The sequence below is a fragment of the Eucyclogobius newberryi genome, unplaced genomic scaffold (assembly GCF_026437365.1).
Source record: "Eucyclogobius newberryi isolate DKJ021-1_F unplaced genomic scaffold, fEucNew1.0.hap1 SCAF_14, whole genome shotgun sequence".
NCBI classification, from domain to species: Eukaryota; Metazoa; Chordata; class Actinopteri; order Gobiiformes; family Gobiidae; genus Eucyclogobius; species Eucyclogobius newberryi.
Window position 1 is genome coordinate 28,808,907 of NW_027315768.1, and position 11,013 is coordinate 28,819,919.

General features: G+C 40.0%; 1 protein-coding gene across 1 annotated transcript in view; it reads right to left on the bottom strand.

The window, feature by feature from the left end:
- Positions 1–11,013, bottom strand: part of fn1a (fibronectin 1a) — a 71,193-nt gene that overhangs the window by 28,587 nt on the left and 31,593 nt on the right. Inside the window, exons 13-20 of the mRNA XM_072445191.1 lie at positions 10,266–10,387; positions 8,668–8,836; positions 7,083–7,268; positions 5,671–5,799; positions 5,466–5,555; positions 4,480–4,674; positions 2,082–2,360; positions 923–1,186 (exon numbers count right to left, since the gene is read on the bottom strand). Of these exons, the coding sequence (XP_072301292.1) occupies positions 923–1,186; positions 2,082–2,360; positions 4,480–4,674; positions 5,466–5,555; positions 5,671–5,799; positions 7,083–7,268; positions 8,668–8,836; positions 10,266–10,387 (1,434 nt within the window). The remainder of the gene's footprint in view (positions 1–922; positions 1,187–2,081; positions 2,361–4,479; positions 4,675–5,465; positions 5,556–5,670; positions 5,800–7,082; positions 7,269–8,667; positions 8,837–10,265; positions 10,388–11,013) is intronic.

Below are 11,013 nucleotides of genomic sequence, written 5' to 3' on the forward strand. Positions count from 1 at the left end.
ATATCACATATAAGTTGCTCCGGAAGTATAAGTATATAAGTATAAGTATATAAGTATAAGTCGCACCCCGGCCAAAACTATGAAAAAAGTCCGGAAAATACGATACTTAATTCCATGACAACTATTTCGATACTCGATTTGTTGCAATTAATCGATGAACTTGTTGCAGCGTCATTACATTCACATCCAACATCGAATCTAAACAGCACCGTATCAAAGTCAAGTAGATTTTAGTTTGTCTTTTTACAAGGCACATGACATTGAACTGAAAATATACAGTACATAAAACATTGTGTGCGTTCAAAAGAGCCAAAACATTATTTCTTATTATTTAAATACTGTACAACTTTTTTTATACCAGAAAATGTAGAAAATACATTTTGATTAAAGGACTATTTACAATTATTGACATTTCTCCCTCTACGTGATTTACTGAGATCAAAACGAGAAATTAACCGACTTTGAAAGATACATTACATATTTATAAAATAAATAAAAAATAAAAACAGAAGACATCTAATTCCTTTCTCGATTGTAGTAAATGTATATATAAGTGGAGTATAGTAAAGTCTGTTGGCTCTCTCTGACATATATTAGAAAACCTTTGCTTTAAAATACTTGCAGGCTGGTTACAAAAGTACTTCACTTCATACACTTACTCAAGTATCAGTGCCATGATGCTTACAGAATAAAAAAATGAGAAACTAATCAGATTTTAGTCGAGCTTCAGTCATATCTAATTGTCTCTACAGAAAAGGCAACAGAGTTTGAACTTTGGAGAAAGAAACCGGGCTATTTTCAACGTGAAACAGCCGCCATCAAAACTCCTCCTCGTTTACGATCCCGACATCAACACTGACCACCGCTTTTACCCCGTTTCCATAAACCATGACCGGACGGGACGATGATGAATGACACTCACTGGTGGTGAAGACGGCGGCCTCTCCTTGACTCAGCGTGTTGTCGATCTCCGAGTGCAGCGTGGCGGTGTACTCCGTGTCGGGCTTCAGGTTGAGGAGCGTGTACTGCGTCAGGCGAGCCGGGAGCTTGAGCTGTTTGGGGGTCGAGCCCTCCAGGGTGAGGAACAGGCGGTACCCGGTGACTCTGGCCCGGGGCGCGAACCACAGCATCACCGCGCTGCCCTCTGTGACGTTCTGGAAGTGGATGTCCGTCGGGGCATCTGGCTCTGAAGAGAGAGAGAGAATTATAAAAGAGATTAGAATTGTTTTTCTATTGCACACATATTTTAGAGATGATTTAATGCATCTTCTTTCTCACAGAGGAGAAATGTACCGCTGTAATCCACTAAAACAGTCAATATAATGTCAAATATTCATGAACGTGCGACTAACTACGCTCATGGTTCAACTCCAGCACCTTTTGGCACAGCAAGAATAGGTTTTTGCAAATACAGTAGCAACAAACGCTGCTATATCTGAACAGAGACGGGAGTATAATTTAATGAAATGTTATGTTTATTGACGATTTGCATGAAAACGACAGTGAAAACCTTTGCTTTTGTTCTTCTGAAGCCTAAAACGTATCGATATCGTGACCCACGCGTCAAATAATGAGAAAACTGCACCGTTGCATTCCTCTTCCATTTTAGTATTTGCTTAATTTAGAGGATATTTTCTCTACATTTTTTTATATTTGGGTAATTTCTGTGTTAAAATGACTGTGGCAATGGTGTAGTCCTGTTCAAGACCTGGTTTAGGCCCAGTTTAGACCTGAGATTGTCCCGTTATCGACCTGGTTTAACCCTGAAAGCCAAAAACACAAGTGGAAATCGCAAGAAAGTGTGCGAATATTTACTAAAGAAGATGGAATTGAAGTAAAAATATCAATAGAAATAACACAACAATGAAAGGTGAAGTCTGAACTCAAGATTAAGAATTTGACTATAAACATGTTGCATTATTATCATCAGTGTCATGTCACTTTAATAGGAATTTTGTCTGTCATTTTTGTCCTTTTTTCCAGATTGTGGCTTCATTAGAATAAATGCATTTGTAATCTAAAAGTCACTCTCTTACTATCTGACCTGGTCCTAGGTCTAAAAACAAAGCCGTGGTATTTACTTGTGAATTGCTCTCCGACCAGAGGCAGGCTCTCCTCCCCGTTGTTGATGGAGTAGACGTTGAATCGATAGTGAGTTCCCGGTTCCAGGTGAGTGACTTCGATGTAGGAGTTTTGGCTCACGGGGAGGGTCATCTCCGTCTGGGGCGTCCCGGACTCATCCACGGGGACGACGGTGACTCTGTAGCCCGAAACATCCGCTGCCGGGCCGGTCCAGGTCAGAACGATCTTCTTATCGGAGACCTCGAAGAACTGCAGCTCTGAGGGAGATTCCACTTCATCTGAAAGCGAGAAAAAGGGTTTTTGTTTCACATTGGGTTTGACAGCATTGATTACAAATAAATGAATTGAATAAAATCTATAAAACCATGAATGGGAATTGCTTTGTTAATTACAAACATTTACAGATTTGTTATTAATCAGTACTGTTAAAATTGACCTTTGTTTTTGCTGCTAAAAGCCAATTTCAACGCTTTTTGGACACAATTTTTCAGGTTTTGTCTTTGTTTTCATATCTATTTACTTTGAAAATTCTCACTGAAGACATTAAAACTATCTCTGAACACATATTGAACATATTTAACATAAAAGTGTGAAAATATCCACCCTTTGCTTTGCACATTTTTGGCAAAAAACACTGAATGAGTCAAAGTTGCGTCCAAACTTTTAACTGTTAGTGTAAATACCATTATTTTTACAGTTTAAGGGAGAAAAGATACACAATAGATCAAAAATGTGAATTGCTTATCCATTGTTTTCCTATTTTTTTATTGGTGTAGCTTAAAAATAATATTTTTAATATTTATTTTTACATTACCCACAGTCATTTTTTTTTTTTACATAAACACTGTAGCATGAAGATTCACAAGACAATATAAGACTACATGTTTTTATTAATATTTTATTTTATTATTATGATGTATTTATTTTTAATGAATTATTTATTTTTTATTATTTTTATTATCATTACCGTGTGTTTATATAGCGCTTTTACACCTTCAAGCGCTTTAATATTTCACACTGATACAATTCTATTACCCAAACTATCACCTAGATGACTTTATTAACTGGTTTGTCACAAAATATGGTCCATAAATGAACTCTTAAATGCTCTGGAAACATATTTAACTTCAGACGCTTGCCTCCCGCGCACAGTGAGGCCCACTGCAGCCGTCAGCCCTGCTTTCTGTCTATTATCACAGTCTGTGGACGCTCGTCAGCCGGTGGCAGCAACAACAAACTCCTGCCTGTCCAAAGATGGCTCCAATCTGCTCCGAACTGGGTCAGGAGCCCTGGTTCCATCTCCGACCGTCCAAACAAATGCGCCTAAATGTGTAGCATGTGTCGACCGGGCCCCGGCGGCGAGACGGACCTGGCAGACGCTTCAGCTTTTCACGTAAAGTCGAGCGGAGCAGCTGTGAACCCGATGACTTCACTTTTCCGTCTTCCAGCGTCTTCCAGCGTCTTCCGCTGTGGAGGCCAAAGTGCGGAGCCGTTTCCACAACACAAACTGGTCTGAGTTTCGTCATCGTGACCCAGTTTTCCGGGACAATGGTCAGTTTGAGAAGTCACTGTCCCGCAACTTTGATAATGCATATATTTTTATATACAGTGTTCAATGGATTAGGGAAGCTTACAAGCTTCAGATTTAATACTTTTTTTTTTATATTATTGCTAACTTTTACAAAATAACAATGGAAACACTTTAGTTTATGGACCACATTAATGGCAAACTAGTAGTAAAAGTCCAAATAGTGGCTTATTTACTTATTTGTTAGTATTTGTAAAGTACATGTTAATTCCGTTTTTCCATTGATGCTTTTAATTACTATTTATTAATATTATAAGTAACATTATGCTTTTGTACATGCATTTATAATGTATATGTAATAATAATAAAGACAAAGTGCAACTAACAATTACTTCCACTGTACAATGAGACTTTTTGAAAAACTTTTTGAATATTGCTGATTGAAATTTAAGTGTATAGTTTATTTTCTTATTATTTATCATCTATTTATCTTTTTGACATTTTTATTTAATATTGCTACTGTCTTTGTTATTAAAAAAAAAAGAGTTATAAGTATGTGTTTTAGAGTCTGTACAGTCCAAATAACAATTATGATGATCAAAATGCGACTAACATCTTTAATCTAAAGTATCTAAAGTAAAATATTACCAAATGCATTTCACACGTTTTAAAAAATATATAAAGTAGCTTCACATTTGTTGGTTTCCCAAACGTTGTCCTGTGACTTTCTAGTGTCTATTTAAAGAGACCCTGCTCAAACAATCTTAAATAGATGCAAATGCGGTACAAAAATCAATCCATAAACCCTATGCATATGTTTGTATCTATTCATAAACGTTCATTTGCCGGTTTTCTGGTGTTTTTTGTACCTGGCAGCGGGTCTCCGGCCGTGTTGACCTGCACGAACACCGGCTCGCTCTCCAGACTGTCCTCCACGGCGTAGATGCTGATGTTGTAGAGCATCCCGGGTCGGAGGTCGCCCAGGGTCACGGAGGTGGCGGTGTCCGGGAGTGTCAGCTCGGTGCTCCCGCCCTCCACCGACGGCGTGTAGACGACCCGGTAACCTGCGGGACACGGTCAGACGAGAGCTGAAGCGGGCGGGGCAATTACACAAACAGCTTCTTCTTTGAATCGTGGGTAAATACAGTGTAACCGTGACGACTTGAACGCACTACAATTCAAGCATTTTGAAGCTTAAGATGCAATAAGAGTGTCAGATTTGTGCAAGAAAAACCCAACATTACTGTTCAATTAGAACCGAAGGAACAGAAAAATAATAAGTCAAAATGATAAATACATTGGCTTTTGAGAAGGTTTCTACAAATCTTACTGGCGAGTTCTATTAAACGCTCTGAGGTTGTAATACTGGTGTAGGAATGACACGATTGTTCGGGTAATCCTCACAATATTACAAAAATAAAAGACTAAAATTTTTTGACATTTTTCAAACTTTTTTGAAATTTTTGAACTAAATTAAGCCTCTTTTTTTAGTTCAATTAAAAGAAATGTGATGATTTTAGAAGCAAAATTAAGTTTGTTCTGCCTCAAATAAGTAAACCTAAATGTAAAAAGCTTTTTTTATCCTGCTGTTTACGTCACATTGATCATTCAGAAAGATTGATTTGATAAAGCAGGTCACATACTGAGGAGCGGTAATGTCTTAAGACGACAAGAAGGAAAGAAAATGGTGGATTTTATTGTCGTTTTGGTCGTGGCGTTAATAATCGTTTGTTCTCGCAATAATCGTCACACTGACATTTGAAATCGTGACATCAAAATCCAACTTCTCACCTCAGAGCACCAAATGAACTCAGCATTAAAACATACAAAAATCCAATGTCAATCACAGACATACCAGTGATGGGAGCGAGAGGCTTGTCCCAGCTGATGACAATAGACGTCTCCTCAACTTGATCCACTTCATGGTCGACGGGGGCGTCAGGAGCTGGGAAAAGTCAAGTTTGGAAGATGTTTAGTGACTTTGTGTGAATGCCAGTGGCCTGCGCGCGAGAAAGATCCATGAAAACACCAATACACAGCAGAGAAATGTGTCCATTCACCGGTGGTTTGCGACGTGGTGAGGATGAGGTTGTCTTCTCCGCCGTCCGTGACCTCGTAAACGTTGACCGTGTATTTCCTCCCGGGGAGAAGCTCGTTGATGTTCACCGAGGTGGCAGTGTGCGGCAGGTCTGAGCGGGAAAGACGACGCAACGTGCTCAGCAAAAACGTGAGTGTACAAGAACGCTCCATAAGAACTAAGCCTGGATCACACTCGAGCTACACCGAGCCTGAACACAGAGTAAATCCTCACAAAACCAGCACTGACTTACAGCTAAACCAGGGCTAAACCACAGCTAAACCAGGGCTAAACCACAGCTAAACCAGGGCTAAACCACAGCTAAACCAGGGCTAAACCACAGCTAAACCAGGGCTAAACCAGCACTGACTTACATCTAAACCAGGGCTAAACCACAGCTAAACCAGGGCTAAACCAGCACTGACTTACATCTAAACCAGGGCTAAACCACAGCTAAACCAGGGCTAAACCACAGCTAAACCAGGGCTAAACCACAGCTAAACCAGGGCTAAACCACAACTAAACCAGGTCTAAACCAGCACTGACTTACATCTAAACCAGGGCTAAACCAGGGCGAAACCAGGGCGAAACCACAGCTAAACCAGGGCTAAACCACAAATAAACCAGCACAAACTTACAACTAAACCAGGGCTAAACCACAACTAAACCAGGACCAACACCAAACCTAGGCTACAACTTGACTTTATATCAGTGTTTCTCATTTTAAAAGCAGGTGAAGTTGAATGGTTTGGGAATTTTTAAACATTGTAAATTTTTCCTGGTCTTGGAATGCAGTTGTACTGATTGTGATTTGACGGCAGAAATGCACAGAACTAGTCCGGCGGTTTAAAAAAAACGCGGAGCAGATTCTAAGATCAAAGATCGAGAAAATGTCAGTGATCGAGGAGATTCAGAACGGAGTGTTTTTGACACTCGGTGAGAGAGGACTTTCTAACCAGGAGTCATCAAACTAGTGGGAATGAAGCTAAATACAACTCCAGGTATGTTTTTTGACAAGGGAACAAGGTTAAAACATGGTTAAAAGCTAAAAAAAAAAAGTAAATTTAATATATACAATAATCTACAATAACATTAAAATAAGGTTTCTTAGTAAACTATTAATCACAAAGCATTAATATTAGTAGTTAGAGTGATTTCTTTATGCACTTTCTGTATAAAAAGCATTTGTAGATGGCTTATAATGCCTTCTAAAACATACCTGTTAATAAACCATGTACAAAAATGTTTAGGAGCATTAATAAACTGCTTTTTAAACTATGTTCAAGTACCAATAGCCAACAGTTTACTAAGAAACCTTGTTATGTACTATTCTACGACAGTAAACAGCTTTATTAAGGTCAAAAACACAGCTTTAGATCACTGCAGAAACGTTACCGAGCACAATGGGCTGCCCCGTGCTCTGTCCCTGTTCGTTGAGCTCGTACTCCACCCTGAACCCCGAAACCGTGTCGGAGGCCGAGACCCAGGAGATGACGAAGCTGCTGGAGGTGATTTCCGTGACCGACTCCGAAATGTCCACGACGGCCGGAGGGGGGGTGGTCTCTCCGTGGGCCGTGGCCACTAAACGAAACAAACGCAAAAGAAAATAATAAAAAAAAGAGCAGGCGGGGGAAATAAATAACAGCCGACGGACACTTCCTGTCTCTGAGAAAAGAACACTGGAGGGAGAAAAGTTCATAAAGTGCATTGGGAGGTCTGTGTAATGTGTACTGACTTGTGTGCACAGGCTTTCCATTAATCAGATAGTTACACATTGAAGGCAAAAGTTATTTTAAAATGACTATAAATTTGGTATTACTGGCTGAGTAAATGTTCTAAAAAAAAAAAAAAAGGACTATTGTGTGATCCAAAAACTGTATGGCCTCAAAAATGATGACATTTCCCACTGATTCTAAGCCAACTTAACTTGAAATAGTAAAAAATAAACAACAAATCTGCCGTGGGATTTTGATTTGACATAGAGTATATCAGGAAAATATAGTTTTTTTAATTTTATTTTTTATAAATTTGCAAAGAATTTTAACAACCTTCTTTCACGTTGTCATTATATGGTAGTCTTTGTAGAATTTTTGAGATGAATAATGAATTTAATGTTTTTTTATTTTATTTTATTGAATACTTTTTTGGGAATTTGGCTGTAACATAACAAAATGGGGGGAAATGTGAATGCTTTCTGGATGCACTATAAGAAGCCATTTGAAACACGTGAAAAACATCTTTAAACTAGTTCAAAAATGTTGGTAGTAAATAAATCTAGTAAAAAAAACTGAATTTAACATCGATTCTGATTCCAAGTAGATTGAGCTGAGTCTTTTGTGCCGTTCAGGCCCATATAAAAAGAAAACCGCATTTTCCGGACTATAAGTCGCCTTTTTTCATAGTTTTGGTGCGACTTATACTCCAGAGTGACTTATATGTGATATTATTAGTTATTTCACACTGACAACCACAAGAGGGCGCTCTAGGCTCTAAGCGACACAGAAGAAGAATCAGCACTTCCTCTTCCTCTGGAGTTTGTGGAGTTGTTTAGAAGTGACACAGAGGAAGAAGAATTCAATGGATTTAGTGATTTGGGGTAAAACTGATGCTTTGGTAAACTTGTTAGCATGTTCTTTATGCTATAGTTATCTGAATAACTGTTCATATGTTACGTTAACATACCAGACACTTACCACAGTTCTGTCTGTGCCTCATGTAGCTGATGGTGTTAGCGTTAGCATACGTACACCTATTCACCACATTATTATTTTGCGTTTCCCCAAAAATGTGACTTATACTCCTTATATATGTTTTTATCTTGTCTATTATGCATTTTTTGGCTGGTGCGACTTATACTCCAGTGCGACTTATAGTCCGGAAAATACGGTATGCACAAGCGCTGATTCCCCCATATCTTGTCCTGACAAACACCGAAATAAACGCCACAATCACACGGTTACATCATCCGTCCGACACTCACGCGAGCCGTAGGTGGTGGTGAAGTCGAATCTCGTGAGCTCGCGGCGTCCGAAGCGCAGCACGCTGACCAGCTGCCCTTCGTACGTGAGGCCGGGCTTCAGACCAGAGATGGTGTACGAGTTCAGATGGCCCGGGATGATCACCTCCCTCCAGGGGTTGTGGCTGTTTTTCTGTTCCAAGACATCACAAACGAGGAGATTTAAACTGATATACACGAAAACATCATTGTGTACCTTTTTATTTGTGTGTATTGTGATTTTCATGCAGATTTTCTCGTTCATGAAACCATTTTGAATTACTTTTGTGTACTTAATAGCGCTCTAAAAATAAACTTGCATTGCCTAATCCGGATTTATAAAACTGGTACTTTTTTGATGCAATTTTGTGGTTGTTTTTTTGTCACATACAGTTATAAAAATGTTCTTTATGCTATAGTTATCTGAATAACTGTTAATGTTACGTTCACATACCAGACACTTACCACAGTTCTGTCTGTGCCTCATGTAGCTGAAGGTGTTAGCATTAGCATACGTCATGTAGATGAAGGTGTTAGCGTTAGCATACGTCATGTAGCTGAAGGTGTTGGCGTTAGCATACGTCATGTAGCTGAAGGTGTTAGCGTTAGCATACGTCATGTAGCTGAAGGTGTTGGCGTTAGCATACGTCATGTAGCTGAAGGTGTTAGCGTTAGCATACGTCATGTAGCTGAAGGTGTTAGCGTTAGCATACGTCATGTAGCTGAAGGTGTTAGCGTTAGCATACGTCATGTAGCTGAAGGTGTTAGCGTTAGCATACGTCATGTAGCTGAAGGTGTTGGCGTTAGCATACGTCATGTAGCTGAAGGTGTTAGCGTCAGCATATGTCATGTAGCTGAAGGTGTTAGCGTTAGCATACGTCATGTAGCTGAAGGTGTTAGCGTCAGCATACGTCATGTAGCTGAAGGTGTTAGCGTCAGCATATGTCATGTAGCTGAAGGTGTTAGCGTTAGCATACGTCATGTAGCTGAAGGTGTTAGCGTCAGCATACGTCATGTAGCGAAGGTCTTATCGTTAGCATACGTCATGTAGCTGAAGGTGTTAGCGTCAGCATACGTCATGTAGCTGAAGGTGTTAGCGTCAGCATACGTCATGTAGCTGAAGGTGTTAGCGTCAGCATACGTCATGTAGCTGAAGGTGTTAGCGTCAGCATACGTCATGTAGCTGAAGGTGTTAGCGTTAGCATACGTCATGTAGCTGAAGGTGTTAGCGTTAGCATACGTCATGTAGCTGAAGGTGTTAGCGTTAGCATACGTCATGTAGCTGAAGGTGTTAGCGTTAGCATACGTCATGTAGCTGAAGGTGTTAGCGTTAGCATACGTCATGTAGCTGAAGGTGTTAGCGTTAGCATACGTACACCTATTCACCATGTTCTCTCATCTCTTATTACTTTAAACTGCATTTCAAGATGAAATGTCTGTTCTTGGTCAAATTCAACTTAAATACGTTAGATGCTGCAGCTTAATCTGTGTCGAGAGAAACAAATTGCTCCTGGTTTCCGAACTTGGTCCCTAAATGTTGTTTTTGCAGCGTCTTCTTTGAGAGTTTGGCTGTGGCTACTCACGGCTCTCCACTTGAGGACGTATTGTGTGATGTGGGCAGAGGCGGGAGCGTTCCACTGGATGGGGTGAGAGTTGGGCTGATTTCCAGACTCGGTGATGATGACTTGCACAGGACGAGTACCACCTGGGACGGACGGAAAAGGACAAACGGGGGGGGGGGGGGGGTGAGGTCTGATAATCCAAGGACACATGAAGGGGTGAAGAAAATGCATCCGCTATTATTCGAGCGATGGTGTGAAACTGGTGTGAAACTGGTTTGACTGGCGCCGTTTTTTAAAGCCGGAACGTTTGAACGCAGTGCAACTTTAGAAAGTGGATCAATCCTTCTGGCTTTTCTACTTTGGGGTCACTACAGACAATAATCGATACTAAAACTAGGGTTGAGACTTGATTGAACAAAAAAATGGACAGTTTCTGAACAGTTGCTCTCTCTCAGCACTAGTTGAAGGCCCAGAGGTGGGACCAAATCCTTGTTTTGAAAGTCAAAAACAAAGAAAGAGAAGCTTATCTTCTTTATTCTTTGTTTAAATGTAAACTCTGTCTTCTTAGTCTGAATGGTTTTGTGTTTTGTGTGCGGTCAAGTCTTTCCCTTTGTAAAAGAGGTCTTGATCTCAATGGGTTCTAAACTGGTTAAATAAAGGTTATACATAAAGAAACTGAAGTAAGAGTCAAGCCTCAAGTCAAATACAGACAAGTCCAAGTTGAGTCCAAGTCCTCTGCTTTGAGAGTCAAGTGCTTTCAAGTCCTTGT